The sequence below is a fragment of the Calidris pugnax genome, unplaced genomic scaffold (genome assembly GCF_001431845.1).
Source record: "Calidris pugnax isolate Ruff unplaced genomic scaffold, ASM143184v1 scaffold11, whole genome shotgun sequence".
Taxonomy (NCBI): domain Eukaryota; kingdom Metazoa; phylum Chordata; class Aves; order Charadriiformes; family Scolopacidae; genus Calidris; species Calidris pugnax.
Window position 1 is genome coordinate 9464073 of NW_015090803.1, and position 21377 is coordinate 9485449.

The window sequence follows — 21377 nt, forward strand, 5'->3', positions numbered from 1 at the left end:
AAAAAAAAAAAAAAAAAACAAAAAACAAAAAAAAAAAAAAAAACAAAACCAAACCAAAACAAAAAAAAACCCCCCCCCCCCCAAAAAAAAAAAAAATCCTAAACAACCCAAAACATTACTAGGAAAGTTTGGAAAAACATGACGTTTGGTCACAGGTGTGTAACCGCTGTTGCACATTTCTAGAGCACGTTATTGCTTAAAGACTTACTGAAGCCCACATTCATTGCTGCTGACAAGCATGCCACTTAGGGTACGAGAGCGTATGAAAGGTTGTTTGCTGTGTGATTTACGATGGTGCCCTTACACTAACTAGGAGGGACTGTAAACTACCTGTGCTCCGCTGAGCAGCCCCACGCTTCCCCTCGCATGGAAGGGCCTCAACTTTTGGAAAAGCTGGACAATTTCTCAAGTGAGTACACTCTTGTGACACTGAGGCTAGCCAGACCACAAACTATTTTATTATGTTGTGCAAAAACCTATGTGCAAAAAAACCCTCTTTAATTAAGATAGAGCAACCAGCACTGCGGTTGTAATTACCTTGGACTGCTTTACCCACGGGCATAATGAAATAAAATTGGGCCCTCTATATTTTTGTTTTTAAACTAAGTAAACCCAAATTAATTTATTCAACTCAAACCAGACAGGTTTCTCTTTAAAAGGCAGGCATATATGGTTGGAGGGGCTGGTGCAGCAGGCAGAGTGACATGTAATGATGACTGTGAACTGCAAACTGCTGGCAAAACATTTGGCTTGCCGTTGGTCCGTGGCCAGTATTTTCCTTTGTTAATGAATCCCACATCTTTTCTAAGTTAAGTATTTTTTTCTTCTCCCCCCTCATTTTATTTGAAACATATTTTAAATATTTTTGTTTTTATGACGTTGTGGAACATGATATAGCCCCCTCCTAACCCCAAATATGGGAAAATCAATTAAAATTTTGACATTAGGAGCTATGATATAAACATATGGTTCAGCTGCTCAGACTTCTTTTTTTTTAAGCAATATATCAAGGATCCACGCAAAGAGAAATAACCAAATGAGAACCCTGCATTACTGGATAAAAACAATGCCAATTGAAAGTGTATCACACCCAGAATGAACCTCACTACTCACCAAGCACATAACCCCCTGCAAATTTGGGAGGTTTTGACAGACTGCCTCTTAGACTTAGGATTACATATTTTTCATTTGTGTTCTTTTCTGAGGAAAATGATCATTTAAAAAAAAAATAAAGACATCCTGAATGATGTGTTTAATATTTAATACATTTTGTCTCACCCAAAGGACCTTCATTTTATGACTTAAAGAATACAACCTTAAAATGGAGTTTTATGGGCTTCCTCATTAACTTCTGACTCTTCCCTGAACAAAATAGAACAAAAAACAATCGAGAATTTTCCCCTCAGAACAGAACCATGATTTTCAAAGGCAACGAACATTTTGGGCATCCAGTCACACCTGCCCTACTGACCACCGGTCCTCAGGACTGCGTGACAATGAAAACCCTTCCAGCTCCCTTTGGTATTTCAAATCATCAAAACCCCAGACAGACAAAATCGTAAGTCACCGGAACTCCAGGGAATACAGGCACCAAACAGAAGATTTAACTCTCTAGGTCAGTATGCACAAAGAACTGTGCAAAGCAAAAAGAAGCTCTTTCCCAGAGCTCTTGCAAGACTGGAAACGGTGTTACAGGCAGCTTGAAACGGGGAGTTATTTTTAACCTGTCACTGGCGAGAAAACAAGTTTTTTCAATCATCTTCTATGGACATCTAGTCTCCAATCCTGTAAGCATCTAGCTACATGAATTTACATGCCCTCCTTTAATATTCTTGAGTTCTACAGACCTTGCAAGATTTCTTCAGCCACTGTAACTCGTAGCTGGTTCTACCGATGGCAGAGATGACGAAAGTGTAGCACAGTGCATGGCTGGCCCTGCAGCCCACACTGGGTCAGGGCAAAGACACACCAGAAAAAAATCAAGTTGCAAAAGCCTTTTCTGCACCAATCCCCCTACTTTTTCACAGCATGAATGGTGCCATGCTCATATTAGAAATGATGGAAAGCTCTTTCGAGAGGCTCCCGATACCAACTGAAGCACCAAAGTTACATGAGGATAGAGACTTCAATTATCTATAGAGTATGTGTGAAATAAATATACTTTCTCTATTGCAGTGAATTCACTTGCATTGTAACAGATGTGATTTATGCAGAAAATTGCAGCCAAACTCAAAAGCTAGAGCTGGACTTCTTTTTATACCCTAGTCAAATAGAAAATTTACCCAAAGCAACAGTTTCAGATTGACCAAAATTATTAATTCACTAATAAATTATATTTAATAAATCTTACAAGTGGAAAAGAATACTTATTTCGAAAAGCAGAGTTTTTTAACACTTGTAAATTTACAGTTTGAAATGACATATTAATTTGGAAATTTACCTCGCTCATTTTAAAAGATCTAATTTTCTTATAAACCTGAAATTTTTTTTGCTCTTTTTTATTTGCACAGAATAATTAAGAAATTAAGTCATATTGAGTTAACCTAAACTATTATTTTTAACTTAAGTAACTAAGTGAACAAGTTTGTTATTCACATAGAACTAGTTACTGTTACAGCTCACCTGCCACAAACACACCAATGACAAAAAGAAACCCTACATCTGACAGTTTTTCTTCATTTCCTGTACTATTAAAAACAACCTAATATTTCAACTCATTCCTCTCTTTTATGTCTTCTGTCCTAGATTTTTCCTAATTGATTTTAACAGCTAGAGACCTGAACATCAATAGCGATGTATTAATGAGACCCAGAACTAACACTGATATTTTCAAAACTATCTTACTGACTGATTATTTCATTAATAAGTTAACCAGGTAGGAATGTTGTTTTCAAGGCAAAGGGAAAATATTATATTCTACAGGAAAGTATGGGACTTTTTGTCTTGTTTTCCAAGGGGATTAGCTCTTCCAGCCCGGAAGCTTTTCCCACACGTCTAGATTGCTCCTGGTCCGACAGAGGGACAAAATCATCTTTGAGATTTGCCGAAGGGTAAGGCTCAGCACTTTGAAAGGACAAAGCCTGCCTTGATTACAAGAAAAGAGGATGCAAACAAGGTGAACGCACGACAGTAAAGAATGTGATGTAGTGAGAGCCAGGCTGTATGCTCTAGGGCTGCACTTTTTTGAAACTTCATAAATATGAACAATCTCCTTCTCTAAGCCTTTTAGCTCAAGATGAATGTAAGACTGAGTCAGCGTCACTGCACTGGCTTTTGTCAAGGAAAACTCATGTTCAGTGACTGTTCCTCAGTCTTTACATTATATTCCATAATAAATTATTAATTTTGCAATGATAAAATAACCGAGCGTGCAGAAAGGCAAGGCACGACTTTACAGTGGTATTAGAGACAGCATCTTGGATAGTCATTAGTTAATGGGCAAATATGAACGCAGGATAAGGTATACAAGGAGTTCACTGCAAAAAAGCATTAATGTACCATTACTTTTATAGCGGGAACAGCTTTTGCTAGCTAAGTTCCTGTAAAACATACCTTTGAGCTTACAGGGATAATAGCAAATGGATCCCTCACATGGTGATGGACAAAGCTTGTCTCCTAGTTTTGCAAAGTATGCTGCAAATTACCACGAAGGCCTAGAAGTTTTGTTTGTTATAGATTAATTTCCCTGTGTTTCTAAAAAGAAAAAGGAAGGGGGAGAAAAAAGTGGTACTTAAAACAGCTGACTGGTTTGGAAATACCTCAGAAGTGGATTTTTTCATAGTATTTTAGAATTCTCTTGCAATTCTTGACTATAAACAGAAAATACAGATGCTTAGTCGGGAACAACACTTCGTTCAGCTGCATATAAAATTAAAAGATACTTGGCTTCATTTTGGCTCACGTTTCAGCCAAAAATGTCTGGCTGTCAGGACTCCCGTTTTATTTTTGCATGTTTATCAGTCATCTCCTAAAACGTAGGTGACTGTCACTTACAGTGTGGTGGGAAAGCTGGGAAATGAAGCACCCTGAAGCCTAATTCATTCTCTCCCCAGTAGCAGCGACTCAGTCCACAGTTACACCTCTCACACGAGGTGGAGCCGCTCTTTACTTCTCAAAACAAGGTGGATGCAAAGCAGGCACAGGATATGCTTTGGATGACATTACGTTCTTATTTCGCTTTTCTTACTGCTTTTTCCTCATCAAAATTCTTCCTGCCTCCCCCACCGCACAGCTCGCCGGCGCTGCCATCATTGCCCAGTGCAGGACCAGAGAACGGTTCCAGTTAGAAGGTCACCTTGTCCCACCTCCTGCTCCAAGCAGGGCTAAATGCAGTATGAGAGCAGGCTGCTGGAGGCCTTTTCCAGACAAAGTGTGCAAATCTCCAGCAATGGAGACCGACTGCAGCACCTCTCTAGCCGGTTGCTGTGCTTTGCCACACTCCTCCTGCGGGAGCCTTTCTTTCCTTCGCTCCCACAGGAATTTCTCTCACTGAAACTTGTGACTTGTCTTTTGTCTTCATGCTGCAAAGTGGAGCAGATCCTGTCTCCTCTGTAACTACCCTAAAAGTAGCTGAAGGTTGCAATTAGATTCCCCCATTAGCCATTTCTTCCCAGGCTAAATAAACCGAGTTCTCCTGCTCTCTGCTTCTCCTGCTACTCTCTCCGTTCATCCTAGGGAAAATGGCAGTAATTCCACCTGTCCTGTGTGCAATGCACCCACCTTCCTCTGCTGCAGTGCCTAAGTCTTTGCAGGCTCACCCAGGAACACGTGCACAGTTTTGGGGTACCCATTTGCTTGGAGCTATTCAACAATCCAAACTGTTTTCACCCTAAACCGCCCAAGATTTTGGCTGGATGCAGAGATTTTTTTATTTTCTCCACGATAGAGAAGAACTTTCTAATTCCTCTGGGGATTGTTTGGGTAAACCCAAATATGTGACCCTGAGCCAATCAGTTAATTATTACAGCTAATGTTTGTCCTGTTTGATAATTACTGTGCACAAGAGGTACATACCAAATGCAGATGTGCTGCCGAAATGCAGCCCCCCTGTGCTCAGTGCTGTGTGGGGAAGCAGCAGATTCATACCCTTCCTACATCCAGCTCAGTAAGTTCCACACCCCAAAAAGTCCTCTTACGGGAGTACTGCTTCTTTAAAACAAATTTCCCCAAGATAAAGAATTGTTTTTTAAGGAAAAAGAAAAAAAAATGAGATGTCAGATAGCGCTGCTGCTGGCTGTGCTATCAGTCAAGAATTTGTCCCAGGCACCAGGTGAAACTGAAGTTTAAAACTCTGGAATGTAACACGTGCAATTGCCAAAGTATTATTGCCTATTTTATCATTTGCTACTCTTCATACTTTCTGCACATTTTCCCACAGAAACAAATCATAAGTAACAGAAACATTTAGAAGAGACACTGGCCATCAAACAGAAAAATGTACAAAGCTTAATCATCTTTCAGTGCACAGCAAGTGAGAAACTGTTACTCTTTTTTAAGGCCTTTTTTAAATTTAAAAAAAAAAAAAAAAAAAATCTTTCTCAGCAAAAACAATTACCAATTTGGAAGAGAAAGCATTTTCTCTTTAAACAATTCCCAATTCCCCTAAAAATAACTGTTATTTGTCAAAAGCCCAAATTTTAACAATTATTGAACCTTGTTGGAAACTTTTCAATCAACCACATTTCACTTTTCTAAATAGATCTTTATAAATTCCTGCTTATAAAACTAACTCTATACTCAGTTTTTTTCTGTAAAATTAATTTATTTTCTCATTATATTTTTATAAATGTTCCTGGTAAGGTTTTGTACTTTTCCTGAAGTATTCTCCAGCTCTTTCATAGGGCACTACAAAGTCTTGTTAAAATAGTTTAAACTAAACTAAAAAATGGCTAAATTAATTACTAAACGGTAATTTGGTACATATTGTTTGTTCATTCAACATATTACAATATCTACTGAATTGCAGTAGCTGCATGGGGTTTTGCTCTGAATGGAAAAAGTTCCACACTGCATAAGATTAGCAAGCAAAAAAAACCCAAACAAAACACTTACTGATGCACAGCAGTGTCCCCCTTTACCTGTTTAATTTTTTTTTTATTTGTTTAAATTTTTGGCCAAAAATTCTTAAAAAAACTTGAAATGGGAGGTAGAGCTGAGGGGTGCTAATACAGTTTCAATTTCAAAAAGAAAGAAACTGTCATTCAAACATATATACCTACATCACCACCTTAAATCATGCAACTTGCAATCTTATTTATGTGATAATTTCTTTCTGATAGGATTGCTTAGGAATAACAGAAGTTAGTTTTGCCTTGCAGCCTGAAATGTATGTGGGGTGCAGGGTGACTATATACACATACAGATCCACATATACAGAGATTTCTGTACTAATCCACACTCTGTGCACCACATCCCTGCTTCATACAAATGGCCACAGAAGGCATTTGTCAACCCTGTATTTCAACAGCAAGGAATCTGTTGGTTCAGGCAATTTGTAAACTCAGCCTTAATTTCATCTTTATTTTTAATTTTCAATCAATCTTATTTCTATGTGAATTTACAAAAGAAAACCAAAAACTATTCGGAGCAACGAGGACTCCTGCAGTCCTGAGAGTGACTGCAAGAGAAATCCAGCTCACACCCTCAGCTGCAACGAAAGAACAGTTAGATCTGGAAACCGAATGACAACAAAGAACACAGTACTGGAACTTTTTTTATGTGATACTGAATACCCTCAATCTGAGGTCAAGAGAGGATCCGGTCCAGTAATTTTTAAATTTTTTTTCTGTTCTGGTTTTTAAGACTCAGTTTGGAAAAAACTACCTCATGTTAAAACTGACATATAAAATTACTGGTGCTGATGGGCTTTTCCAGTGTGGCAAAACATTCTACTGGTATTACTTCTGGCAGGGCTTTTGATAACTAGTTGACTCTTAGAGAAAATGTAATGAAGTTTTATTATTATTATTTTGCTGCTGCTAATGGGCACAGATTTATTGATCTCTAGAAAACGGTGCCCATTTGAATGACATTAGCCCATATTCTTTATGGTCATGGAGCAGCACAAGAGCTGTAGATATCTGCAATAAAACTCTCCACCTTGCTATTTATATGAATACACCTTGTATTCATACTAATAAAGAGCTTTAATATGTTTGACTTAATATGCTTGACTAATGGCTGCAATTTGCAAAACATCCTGGGATGCTCTTGAATGAACGATAGTATGTTAAAATAAAGACCATCACACAAATACAGCTTGTGCTGATCCCAGAGACTACAATTCTTGCTCTTGACTAGTAAGTTTACCAAGACAATGGCTGGTTTTATTATAATGTGCAGAAATCTTTCAGTAAATTGAAAGATGTTATCAGTACAGTTATTCATTTTAACTTAGGAAGCTGATGCTACAAGGAAACATCAGGACATAAAATAAAGAATGGAAGTGGGGATGGAATAAACAGCGTTCTGCTAAGTAAATGATATTTTCCTGGCTCTGTCAAGATCCAAAAGCCCTAAAAAGTAAAATGTGTGTCACTGGGGCTGAAAAATAATTCATGCTATTTGACAATCAAGGCCTTAAAAACGTGTTTGGAGGAAGTGGGGAGGGAAGATGGCAAGCAGCACAACACAGAAATTCCATGCCACGTTTAAAAACAAACACAAGCACCCACGTAAAGAGGAAATCGCCCGTTAACAGGGATCCAAGGTTCATAAGTCTCTGGAATCACTGTGGCTGAACAAGCAGTTTTCCAGGAGGGCACATCCCAAAGCTAGAGATGTCGAAAAATACATGGGTACTCAAAGGAATGAAAAGAGGATAGTTTTACGGATTTTATCCAGAGCCCGTCAAGGCAGCACTCCCATTCACTGCAATAAGCTTTGGATCAGATTCAACATCCAAGCGTAGTCCTCCCTCACTAGAATTGGCTGGTCACGTCAGAAGCTGTTTGGGCAAGGTACCCCACCCATAAACAGAGTGTTCGGGGAGAGTACGGTAGTAAGCAACAAATAATTTGTCGTTTTGCCAAGATTAGGGGTTGTGTCTCCTACTCCTTCACCCTCCGAGACAGTAAAACAAAGGCTATAGTAAGGCAGTATCTCTGAGGCGATCTAAGGAGGAATGCCACATGAATGAGGAATGAGAGGATAAGGGCTCCTTCAATTTTGATGTCGAAAGTGGAAGAAATGAGTAAGCGATGGGGCACAGAAAGCCACTGGCAGATGGATGCAGTGAAACTATCAGCTCCTTTCTCTGGGATCGTATAAGTAGAAAGAGGAATAGAAAGGAAATACGAACGTGAGCCTGGAAAGAGAGTTCCACCACAGGAATTGCCACATCAGCTAGGTGGAAGAGAGAGACATGCAAGTCCATTTGCAGGAGAAAGAGAGCATAAACACAGTTAAGTGGATATTAATGAACGCTAAACAAGGATGGCAAGCCTGCTCTGAACTTACAAATCACATCCGCATTAATACCAAATGAGTTCATTAAGATTAACATTATTATGATGAGTATCAAAGGGATTAAAAGAGATTATGGCAAATAAGAGAGTCAGATAGGAATGAGATGTAATTACCTTCATATCTGGTTTATCTATAGCTGCAGAGAAAGACCCAGCATTCACTTCACACTGGAGGAACCTAACTCACATTTTGATGTGAAGTGTAATTTTCGACAAAGCTGATCTCAACAGTTTGGGCTGAACATGGCCCAGGCATGTGCAGGACGAACAAAAGAAGGGTGGGAAGGTGAGCAGAGAGAGATGGGGAAGGGAGGAGGAGGCCCGCTCCAGCCCCAGCACCCTCACCCAAGTGTGGGAGAACACTTGGTCTTCATGTCCTCCATGTCTGAAATGTGACATGAGGCCAGCCCTGTCACCATCTCCACCCAACACCTGGCCTCCTCTGACCCCAGCACTCGCCACAGCAACTCTGAAAACTTCACTGGGCTTCATAAATACCAGCAAGTCTTCCAAAACTGTTTAAGGGAAATAGTCTCACTGTAGAGCTTGGAAAATTGAGGAATCCAGGGGCAGAGGGATCACATGCAGTGAAACAAAAACAAGCACTCTGATTTTTACCTCTTGTATTTGTACTTCCACTGCAGAGCCAATCCTTTTGTGCATGCAGAGACCAGCTACAGAGCACCAAATTACGGCTTAAAATCACACAGCTTATAGAGCAGATATTCTGCCAACGCACACATTCAACAATGCGGGCGGAAATGTTACTCGGGATCTTGGTGGGGAAAATTTACTGGGACTCTTCCAGCCCGGCTCTGCTCTGAGCAGATTGCCTTTCTTCACAGGGCGACCGCGCACGGCCGGCTCTCCAGTGCAAACATCACTTCCCAGCTCTGGTGTGTTTGGCCTCTGGTTTGTTTGACAGGTTACATGTGCTTCTGAATATGTCTTCTGATGCTCATTTTCAGAGTGCTGTTAGCGTTTCTCTTGGCTGCTGTTTGAAAATTAGGTCCCTAAAGATATCATCCTTCAATAAGAAAATCCTCTTGCCAGAAGGCCCGGCTTCAAACAAGTTGAGGCCGACTGTCAGAGCTGTTGACCTCTGACCATGGAGCTGAAGTCCACAGGCATACCTGCACATTGGCTCCAAGGTAGCACAAGATGGGCAGCTAGCACTGGAAGAACCAAAAATGGGCAGCTACTTTGCTTTTTTTGGTGTCCGAGATGAACGTGCATTTCAAAAGCACATGTCAACCACAAGGAGGGCTGCCTGGCTCTCGTCAGGACAGTTATACTTCATCAATTATGGGCTTTGTTGCCTCAATAGGAGATGTACATATATACACACACACATACCCCTACACATATGGAATTTACAACTGCAACTTTTTGAAAGAAGCCTTTAAAACTGTTTTTTCTGTGATGCTGTGTTGAAATCAGTTAAGTAGCAGAAGTTGTAATGCACTTCTGGAAATGAAGAAGGATTTACATCTTTACACCCTCTGCCTAACTTCACCAAGCACGAATGAGCAGGGTGGAGAAGATGAAGTTGCTTTGTGAAAGTTACAAGCACGAGGCAGGGTGGTCAGTGAGTCCGCACTGACCAAAGCACGAAGATGTTCTCCTTTGCTGCCCTCCCAGCCAGGTGAAATGTTAATAGCTAGCACCAGACAAGGGAGACTCCAATCCCCCATGGCATGCAACCCTATGCCCAAAGAGTTCCAAGTCACACTGCACAGCATATTTTATATGTGGATTTTTTAAGAGAAACAGTAAGGATGCATTTCTGCGTAGGCAAAGATGGAATGTGATGGTCTGTCATCCTCTGCCCAGTATCTTGCCAACATGGCTAGACACTGTCCTAGGACAACACTGACAGACTTTTCCCGCACAAAGTCTCCAGCCAGAAAAGGCAGGAAGGGAAAGAGTGAAGATGAGTCCACCCCAGCATCCAAAGCAGGCAGGCAAAGGGAAGAATCTACTCTGCTTTACTCTTATGGTCTGTGGAGCTGCACTTCCCAACATTTCTAGGAGAAAATATGAGTCAGAAATCCTACGGGAACTCCTGCAGCAGCACAGCTCCCTCCACAACCCACACATCCTCAACAGAGCACTGCGCAATCTAATCCATATGGTATATCTGCACTGCAACGTGGGCCAGAGCCGGGTGCGGCCTTACGTTAGGCTCTCAAATGATAAAACTCTGGCACATGAGCAATTGTTTGTGCTTAGGCGGTTGATTGAGGAGCTTGGAAATCAGGGCATTTAGGGAAAACCTGAGAGTAAAGTGCGGGGACATCACAGCTAGACACAAGATGGCTTTGCAGAGGGCTACCCAAGGGAAGGGAAGGCAGGAGCTGGTCAGGGGCTCTTGCCTTGTTCAAGTGGAGATGGGGAGGTTTTGCCATCACTGCAGAACAACACTGTTTGGTATTTTGCTCAGTCAGGCCCCAATACAGGCTTTTAAAAAAAAAAAAAATCACCAAAACCTCAAGAGTGTGTTTAAGGCTGTCTTTAGTTAGCCAAGCAAATCTTTGGTCTACTGCTGATCCAGTGGACACAAATATAGTGCTTCCCTCCGAGACAGAAATTCCCTGAAGGGGGCACTTCCGAGAGCATTATCTTATGAGCAGACAGCTCTTGACAGAGAAACCTGATGCAGAGCTCCTGGAGCAGAATGGGTATCCTGAGGACACCAACACACACCTGGTATCTCACATTCATCCCACAAGCAATGCCCAAGCAAGGGCTTAGTCAGTGTTAAACTCTACGTGGCCCACCCTAAGGGGATGTACTCATGATGAACTTGAGGAAGAGGTACCTTTTCTCCCTCCCCCCCAAACCTAGAAGCTGTTAGATAGGTGGAAAAAAGTCTAAAAGGTCAGCAGGGAGACAGGCAGATGTAGGACACTGTCCCACAGAGGACACCCACGTGGGCAGGTGCCCCAAATCCCAGGTAGTTCTGGAGAGCAGAATCGTGACAGGAGGGGGATCTGCCATGCAGGATCGGGACCCCAGCCGTCCCAGCAACGGCAAGAGAGCATCCAACAAGCAACAAGCCCGGGGCGAGCTAAGGATCAGAACGCTGCTGACAAGTGTTAGGGATGAAACGCCACGGCTCCTCGGGATGAGCTCTGCAAACTGCGTCCCTTAAACCTTTTACTTTCTACAGCGGATTTCCAACAGTAGGAGCTTTAGGCAGAGGCTGAACTGCTCTCCTCATACAGTTTCAAATTAGCCAGCTAAACTCGAAGAACCACCCCTTTTTGCCTTTGCCTTTCTCTTTTCTTTTCACTCTCTCCGGGCTTTTTTGTGAAAGAGACACCCAGTTTCAAGCCATTTAAAAAATATCAAAAAACCCTGGTGGAAAATAATTTGCAGCTGTGATAATATCACATTTTTTAAAATACCGTAATATAGTTTTACTTTTAATAATAAAAGATAAAAAAGGGGAGTCTGTGAATAATTAGAGAGTGCAGTCTGAAGCCAGTTACAGTCACTGCAATTGATAATAAACTTAAAGCCCCTTGACAGCAGGTAAATGCTTTGCAACCCTGACCCCCTTCCTCTCACATTACTTAACAACCCTGCAGTTCCAGCATTACATCACCGTCCAAGCGATTGGTTCCTGCATTTTAACTCTCTCCCCGTCTCCTCCGATTAGGAGCAACACAATGATGGGAGGGGAAAAAACAAAACACAACAAGCCACCAAACTTCTCTCAAGTTTGCTGTGCTCCTTGTTAGGGTTCGGCTTGGTCGAGAAAACAGCTTCTGCTGCTAAGAGTCGAGGTTACACGCACCAGAAAGCAAACTCTGTCGAAGTGGAAAAGAGAGTGAGAAAGGGGGACCAGGGAGGGGAGGAGGAGAGGAGGAGGAAGGCAAAGGGGGGGGAAAAGTATATAGAAATCAGAAAAGGAAAAGAAAATTAAAAACAAACCTCATGGACATCACTGAGCCTGAATTCCCTGCTGAGGTGCAGAACATGAGAGCCCTGGAATGAGTGTATGTAGAACTTGAGCCAAAGCTTAACTAGCCCGAGTGAGTCATATCCTTCCCATTTGATTCCCGTCCAAGTGATGATGTAATGCCCTGGCCCTCTCCCTCGCTCGCTCCCGCTCGCTACACTACCTCCCTCCTCCCCTTTTCTCCTTTTTAGCTCAGTGCTGGTGAAGTCACCATTTAAATCTGGCAGAGCTGAAGCAAAAACTTCAATGTAACCAAAACAGCCCCAGGCCAAGTTCCAGCCTTACTGAGACTCGGTGGTGCAATTGCCATTGGAAACGAGTAAACAGAGAAAGAAACAGTGCCGCCTCCGAAGGGCCTGCGCAGCTGCCGGCCGCATCGCAGGAAAACCCAGGGACGGGGCTGACATGATTGACGGGGGCCGCTCAGAAGATATTGCCCACAAACTGCGGACCCCCGCGCTCGCTCCACGATGCCGGGCTCCACACGGACCCGGGCTTCAGGAGGACCCGGCAATCGGGAAGGGAGGAGATGGAGCCAGAGACAAGGAGGGCAGAGGAGAAGCCGTGAAGCGGAGGCAGCGCGTTTGTGCGGGTCTGGGGAGAATGAACAAAAAACGCTGCTTTTGCAGGGTTACACCGTTAGACTGGGATTCCTCTGCCCCGGCCGCGCAGGGCTGGAATCCAGCCCCGCTGGAGTGTTTGAAGGATCACTGCGGGGCTCTTTCTTGCTGCGCCTGCAAACGTACAGGTGCAAAGCACTTTCCTTCTCCACTACTTCAAAAGTAGCAGAAAAGCCCCGAGCCGTACAGCGCTGCAAGCTCGGGAACCAACTCGCTGCCGCGCTGCTCCCACTGCTTACCCTGCATTTCAAACAGTTCCCTTCTGGTGCATATCTCCCAAGTCTTATATCCCTGACTCTTTTTAAGGATAGAGGATGTTTATAAGTGGAACTAGTAATAATTTTTCAAAATAGAAGTTTCTCAAGCACACAAGAGTTATCTGCTGTGGTGCAAACCGCTCTGCTGCATCACGTCGCAGTTTCTAAGTCCTCTTGATGTTAAATGGTACAGTGACTGGGGCTGAAATACCTCCCGTGTCCTTCCCGTAGAGGTTTTTTTTTTACTGCTCATCACACACAATTAAATTAGTTGTAGCCAACACAGTACAAAACAGTTAATCCACAAAAGAATGCAAAGCCTAAGCAATAACAATAATAGCATGTGAAAATGTTTAAGCACACATGCCATCCCTCAGCAACCCAAAGACTAACAGTTTCAATGTCAAGCTGCAGAGACATAAGCATTAATGGCACCTGAAACACTGGAGAGGTGTTTAAAAGTGATTCCCTTCTTTATAGATCAAGAACTCAGCATATTTTACAAAGTCACCTCACCCCATGTCTCAGAGTGAAATTCAGTTTTCCGACAGTCAGTGGACACACCTATGCCCCCAAATTCTGAAAGCAACAGGAAACCATCAAAGCCAATGAGTTTTCCTCCTTATAATGATGTGACTTGATGGAAAAACAATTTCTATTGCCTAGCAGCATTTTACCAAAAGGGTTTTTTTTGGGAGGGGATTCATTAATTGATCACAGCAGCGATTTAATGTTCTTTATGTAGCAAAGAAGCAGAGATTATTGTAAAATTCCAAGCTCTCCTCCCAGTAATGCTCTTATGGTTATAAATTATCTTTAGAATGTATTTCTATGGATCAACACATTTGATCCCATAGTCATGGGTTCAGCCTTTAATTCAAGTAGTTTCAGGCACGAATTCAAATGAGTTTTGCTTAAGGTATATATGATTTTCACAGACAGAATGAAAGGAGAAGAAAAACCAAGGGTTTATCCTATTCAATTAAAAAAAAAAAAGGGTTCTCTGCAGCAGGCTGACCTGCTGGATGACATCCTCAATTGATATTGATGCTGCAGCCACTCAGAGTGACACCTTTATCAAGCAAGGCAGCTCTGAATTAGAGGTGATCGGCCATAATTATTACTGGCGCCACTGAAGCCTGTGGCTTGACAGCATCAGATGTGGTTGTTATAAAGTTTGGTCCATTGTGTCAATGGCCTGTATAACTCATTTATGTCTGAATTACCAGCTATTGATTTTTTGTCTTCTGTAATGTAATAAAATAAAAGTTAGATCATTCCTAAAGCTTTCTTTTAATTCCAGCCTTGCTGATAGTTTCATTCTAAGCTCAGCCCACCTCTCCCTCTCCATTTAAAAAAAGATGTGACTTCCAACCCTTTTTCTGTGCGTGTCTAAGAGGTCATCTTCCCTCCCTCCTTCTTTTTATTTTATCCTCTTACATTTACACTGCTGGATTACATAGCTTCTGCTCAGCCCGTTATGCCACTGGCATTGCTATAAACTTTGTCATGGACCTAGGACAGATCCCTGGCTCAGAGCAGCTTCAAACTGATGGGGAATGTAGCTACAACTGAGGCACAAACTTAAATCTCCAGCCCCACCTTTGGAAGGAAGGAAGCTGCCACCAACAAGAAAAACGATTACCCTGAGGAACCCGGGTTGCCCTGGGGCTGCTCGTGCGTATGCATCCGTTCCTGCAGCCTTTGTCAGTGACCTGGCCTCTTCTCACTCTTCTGAAGGACCCACACTTCCACCACCCTGCTGTATTCAGACCAAAATGCAGCCAAAAAGCTGATGCAGGAGCTGCAGGGTAGTTCACTGTCCTCTTCAGGCTTCAAGCGCCTGCCTGGCAACTGTGCTCTTTCCTAAAGAAAACTTTGTTGACCAGAAGCAGGAGCTTCATTGTCCACCTGTGAGCATCTTAATCAAAATATTAGAGGAGTGACTGCGTTTGTATGGCAAGTGGCCCTTTAAATTATTATTACCTTCATAGGCACAAGCTCAGAAGAATTCAAGTCTCTTGAAAGCAGCCTTTGTTTTACAGACGATATTTCCAGGAGTTAGAGCATTTTCTGAAACAGACAGGAAAGATCCGAGCAGCCTGAACTGCCAATCACTTTTAAACTATGTGTTTTCATCGAAGTCCCATCTCAAGAAGCAAACTCCTTTAAAACGGAGCTCATGCTCCAAAGGAGTTAAAATCTTATTTTGCTTGCTGGTGGGAACACAAAAGATTCTTTCCAGGCAGGTATTTCCAAGGCCTATTGATTTTTTCTTCCCTCTAACAGGAAACACTGTTTTCCCATTTTCCTTCCTGTGACAGACCAGTTAATGATAAAGAATGTCCTGTGCTCAGAGGAAATTCCACTTGCATGCAAGAGTTCCCTCTTTATCTGTTTACTTGTCTGTCTTTTCTGTCTCCCCCCACTCTGCCCCCATCCTTAAATTTCCATGTTCAGCCACGCTCAAGAATAGGGCTGTTGTGATGAGAGTTGTGGGATGTTTTAATTCTAATGGGAGCCTTCTTCAAAGCAGCGCCCTGGCCAGCACAGTTATGACTCCAGCTTAGCTGTCTCGTTCAGGAATGCTTGCAACACCCTCCCTGCAGCATGTTTCATCCTTGGGGAAAGGGTGGTGGGGCACACCACAGATGTTTGGTGTAACAGAAACTCGACAAAAATCACTGCTCCTGCTGAAAGTTTCCACTCTGAACAACCAGAAAGCTCTGAATTTCGAGAGCCCAAATGTCAGAGCGCAGTGGGATTATCTCAAAAGTGTATTGTAGCAAGGAACTGGGTGTGCTACAGTTGAGATTGCGGATGGACAAATCATCAGTTCTACATGCATTTTAGGTGAGTGTATCACATACAGTCTTTGGGACTGACTTGTGCCTATTTTGATCAGTGGCCTAAAGCATTGGCTAAGACCCTATCTGAGGATAAAAGCTGTATAGCCCCATTATTTTTTTCTCCGCTACTTGGCTCTTAAAGAGGCTTGATTAAGAAAATATTCTGTAATAATGGTCCTACACTCAGGAAAGTCTCATTTTCATTCTGACATTATTTTTCATTTCTAACCCAAGAGCCTTACAGTCCCTGTGGAATTAAAGAGGCCAGATAATTTCAGGGTTAAATAAGCTTTAATGACTATCACATGTATGGAACCCTAAACCTAGTATTAAAAATTATTTTTTTAAAGTGGCATCTCTTCCTTTTTTAATTTAAAATAACCATCCAGGTGGTTTCCTAAGGATTTCTTTGCAAATTGCTTCCAGTGAACCTTTTCGGTTACAGACCACTGCAAACCCATGTGGTGTTATTCAGTGTTCAGTTCAACTTGGGTGTCCCATGTTTTTGTAGTGGACAGAGGGACTGTCTTTGCAAGTGCCTGTTCAGGGAGACTGAGGGCTGAGCAGGATAGCTGTCACTAGCAAGGACATCAGAATGCATAGGTCCACCACTTTCAGCAGAACTAAAGTAAGGCATAGTCAAGAGTGCATTTTTCAAATTAAAAATGGGACACATGTTCCCAAGTCACTTGTGTGTAAAAGCCATTCTTGTTTAAGGAGACTCAGGTCAAAGTGCTCAGCATTGAGCTGTACCAGAGGTAGAGCTGCTTTTTATCTATGAGCTCTCTGAATTGTTATGAAATAGAATATGTGGAAATATCCTTTGTGAGAAGTGCCCCAGATTTCTTGTACATAAGCACTGTAAGAAACTGGACTGGACTAAGTCTAAATGAATCTTGGAACACTCATGCACCCAAACATGCCACTGAGTTAGAAATACACTACTGAAAATATTTAAGGAAGAAGAACTAGCAAAAGTTTGGGTCCAACAGCTCTGGAGACAGGTATCCTGCGACAATCCACGCAGCTGTGCAATGAACATGATGGCCAGGAGACTTCACCACAACATTTTGGCAATGAATCTTAACCCAAATCTTTAAGAACTCTTATCTCAAGATAAGAAACCCTCCCCTTTTGACAGTCCTAAGCACATTACTGCCACTTGGGATCATATTTTTTGTGCTGGGGACACTCAACCACGAGGAAATGGAATTGCCTACTTATTATACACTCGCCAAATCGCTGTGGGCCAGTGATGAGCGGCTGATCTGGAAGGGGAAGAGCTCTGTATCCAATTACATATCACTGAGTCATCCGGTCCGAGTAGCCAGCTATTTTATTATCACTGTAAACCACAAAAACCTAAGACAAATAACGCAGCAATTTATGCAAAATAATAAATAATGCTTTACATTTCTGTAGAACCTTTCACCCTGAAAGATCCCAGAGCACCTTGCAGGCCAGCCATAAAAAGTCATGCAATGCAATCACCCTTGACATGGGAGGTGGCAGCCAGCCAACAACCAGCACAGGAACACAGAGGGGAGATGTTGACTAAGGACAGAAGTAAACAGCTGCGATTATTTAAAAAATGCCATGTAATCTTTGATGTTCATGCATAATGAACGGGAGGTTCCCTTCCCCCAGTGCAATTCTAATTACTCTAATAGATAATTAGCACGTGTTGGTTGAAAAGTGAAGCCACTGCTATTTTTAGAGTTGCTTGAAGCTGCTTTGCCATCCACGTACCCTCAATATTTTGACACCAGACCTCAAATATCTTAATCTTTAATGTGAAACTCTGGCTTTACCTTGGACCCAGTTTAAAACCTGTATCACATATAGTCCCATCACAACTCTAGTAAGAGGGAAAATGATTGGTTTTGATGTTCTTTACCTATTGTGCTTCTAAAAGATAGAAAAGTAAGCTGAAATTGCCAGATCTGGATTAAAAGAGCAAACTGATATGCTGTAATTAAATATGTGCCACAGAGCACAGTACGATAAGCACTGAATAATAGTATGGATTAGCTCTGAAACAAATTTTAGTCTTCCCCTAAATGACTGTCTTCATGCATTTTCGTTAGACCTCATCTTTATTTGTCAGCATGATAATTAATAGTCTAATGACACCTAAAAAAATAGGCAAAGCTCTGGGACTTGGTTCCAAGTGGAAAAGGGGAACGCTGGAACTTAGATCACTCTCATTAGGCAGCACAGATTTACAGTGCTGTCTGATTAAAACAGACACACATCACTTGCTTTTAAAGATACATCCTTTTTTGCTAGTAATCCATCTGATTATTTCCTCCCTCAAAACAAACAGCTATAAGCAACCACTAGGAAATGTTTGCTGGACTCTTGCTGGACAAATTGACTTAAGTTTTGAAGTTCCATGAATTATGGGTAGCCAAGTAATTCTGCTGGTCCTGGCTCATCTGCAGGAATAGAGTTTACACCGCTCAATCACTATCAGGATGATGAGAATTCATTATCAGAGTGGTACCATTTTTAACTTGCCTCTATCCAAAGATCTGATCTGTACTTTTAGTACAGATTACAATTTTTCAAAAATGCTTTTGAAAAACCGAAGAAGTCTGCAACACAGAGAGTCAGATGCAGCCACAGCTACGGGCCAGCCTGCAATTCCCTAATTTGCAGTGACTTCCATTGAAAGATAATGTAATATAAAGTTTTCAGTGTCAAAAGTCAACCATAAGAATTAAAACTCTACTGTTGATGTCATAAAACTATTACACGATTAGACATTTTATTTGAAAAGGGAAAACTATTGTCTTTTTCCTTTTTTTTTTTTTTTTTGTAATGGAAGTTAAACAGGAAATCCTAGTTCAGTTTCCTTCATAGTAACTTCTCCAGCCACAGACTCATTTCTGAAATCAAGTGAGGTCCATCTGTACCCACTTATGTTTTTAGGATTTAAATACTATGTTTAGTCCTCCATGTTTTTCTTCTGGAAAAGTATGGCTATCTATTATCTCTAAACATATTAAAACCAAACAGATCTCTCACAAAAATCCTTTCAGGATTCTGAAAGGAAAGCATCTGCATTTCACTGACATCAGTCATAGTTACACCCCAAGTTTTGCTGTAATGAGAAATGAAATTATTTCTAACTTCACTTCCACATTCTGTGGGGCAGGATCCCGCTTTATTTTTAACACCAGTTTCTATGAATCAAAATGTATAGCTTTTCTAGTCTTGCATAAAAAAACCCCAAACTACAAACCTAGAATAAAAAAAAAAAATCTGTCTACAAAACATTCATGTACACTGAAATACCCAGTGGATAAGTACATATCACACACAAACTGTGCCTACCAGATTTACACATGGAACAGTCATCTGCTTGGATACCCTCTAGCACTAGCATGCCTGCCACTGTGCAAAACCAAATGGTTGTGTTTGCCCTTAGTGACCACAGACCATGACATTGAGGCACTTCTGTAAATTCTGTACTGGAAGAATCTCACTGGCATGCCTGCATCCCTGGTGACTTTTCACATAAGGATAGAAGATTAATTTTCTGTTGAAAAATGAACTGCAGTCAGCTCAATTTTTAAAACCCCAACAAACTAGACTGTTAAGTTGCTTAAATGAAGAAAAAAAAAAAAAGATTTATTATGGCAACAGGATAAACAAATTAAAGCAATGAGGACTAACTCATATGAGAACCTGAAGAGTTCACTTACAGCCCAAGATTCCCTCTAACGTGAGTGGACACTTCTGTGAATATAGCTGAAGAGTTTTGATACAAAAGAAGCAGCACCTAGATCAGTTTGCCTGCTTAACTGGGATATGTCCCTTCAGTTTTTCACCTTCCAAATCTTGAGCCTTTACTGTTTCTCTCTTGTCTCCCCAAAACTTTCTTTTTGTTCCCTCCTGCCAAGTAGCATGAATTTCATTTTTTAGGATTTAGAAATTTTCTGCTGTCTTTGTCCCTCATGTTCAAGCTTTTATGTGTTAATTTTTCTGCATGGAGATGCCAATCTGAATTCAGCTTGAAACCACTTCAGGGCTTATATATTCTTGTAATTGCTTCATAACTGGAACATATGTCTCACCACCCTGCACGTCAATAGTTGCAACATCGTTTTCTCTGGCTTTTACCAATGCAATTTTACCTCTTTCATATCCGTCCAGGCTCCTGCTGCAAAAAATTTTTTCCCAACCCTTTGCGTTGAACATGCCAACTCCCTCTGTGTATCCCTTAATCAGCTCAGTCTTTCCTCCTGAAGTTACTTACTTTCATTTTCAAGACCCTTGGTAACCAAACCAAACCAGCTTCCCTAGCATGCTTTAATCAGTATTAAAAGTTATCTCCAGATCAGTCCACCATGCCAGTCTAATACCTCCCAATTTACCTCTGGAAAGCCACCTTCCTGATGCATTGTTATTCAAGATGCTGGTACCTAGGAAATGAGCAGACCACCACCAAAGCTTCCTCTCACTCCATGACCACTCACCACTATCCATGAGCCCTCCTCCTACATAGCTGTTTCTGGATGATGAGCTCCCAGCTTCTTCTTCTTCTTCTAGAAATTTTTATTAGTCCCCCCAGGCACAGCCTTGCATTTTTAAATATTGAATTTCATTCCATTGCCATTACTTCAGTCCTCAAAGATCATCCAGGGTTTTGGGGGTTGGTTTTTCTTTTTCTTTTCTTTTTTGTATGATATCCAGGTCTTTCTCTATTGCCAACGTCTCCAAACCCTGCGTCACCAGCACTACTTGTTGCACTTGCATTACCACCATTAGTGAAAACACTAAGCAAAATCAGGACTGTACTGAACATTGTGTAGCTCCACAAGCAGTCTCCTCCAACACGACACCTTCTTGACACCTTCCTTTTCAACACCACCCGGTTCTTGCCCCTCCAGCAGACCCCATTTTTAAGCATGCTGAACAAAACCTACCTGCCCTATTTCTAGAGCAGATTCCCCCACATTAGCTGTAGCTGTTGAGCAGACCGCAGCTGTCAGCAGCTTTTACTGAGTGGGAATTTTTCAGCGTGAGTAACAGGGCAGGACAAAGTTTACCCATATTTACTGATTCACTACCAGCCCTGCCTGAAATTTCTCTTAGCTGATAGGGTGGGATAAGCAATCTTTCGGAAAGTTTTGAAGAGGAGAAATGTTTTAATTACAATGGAGAAAAGTACTATTAATACTACTGAAATATTGAAGCAACATTTCAGATGT

General features: G+C 41.7%; 1 protein-coding gene across 3 annotated transcripts in view; it reads right to left on the reverse strand.

Moving 5' to 3' along the window:
* CREB5 (cAMP responsive element binding protein 5) overlaps positions 1–21377 on the reverse strand; it is a 260711-nt gene that overhangs the window by 91221 nt on the left and 148113 nt on the right. The window contains exon 1 of one of the 3 annotated variants that reach the window (XM_014937918.1): positions 12405–12466. The exons of the other annotated variants lie outside the window; for them this stretch is intronic. Coding sequence (XP_014793404.1) covers positions 12405–12451 — 47 coding nt within the window. The 5' untranslated portion in view covers positions 12452–12466. Of the gene's footprint in view, positions 1–12404; positions 12467–21377 lie in introns of those variants that run through there. 3 annotated transcript variants of the gene reach the window in all.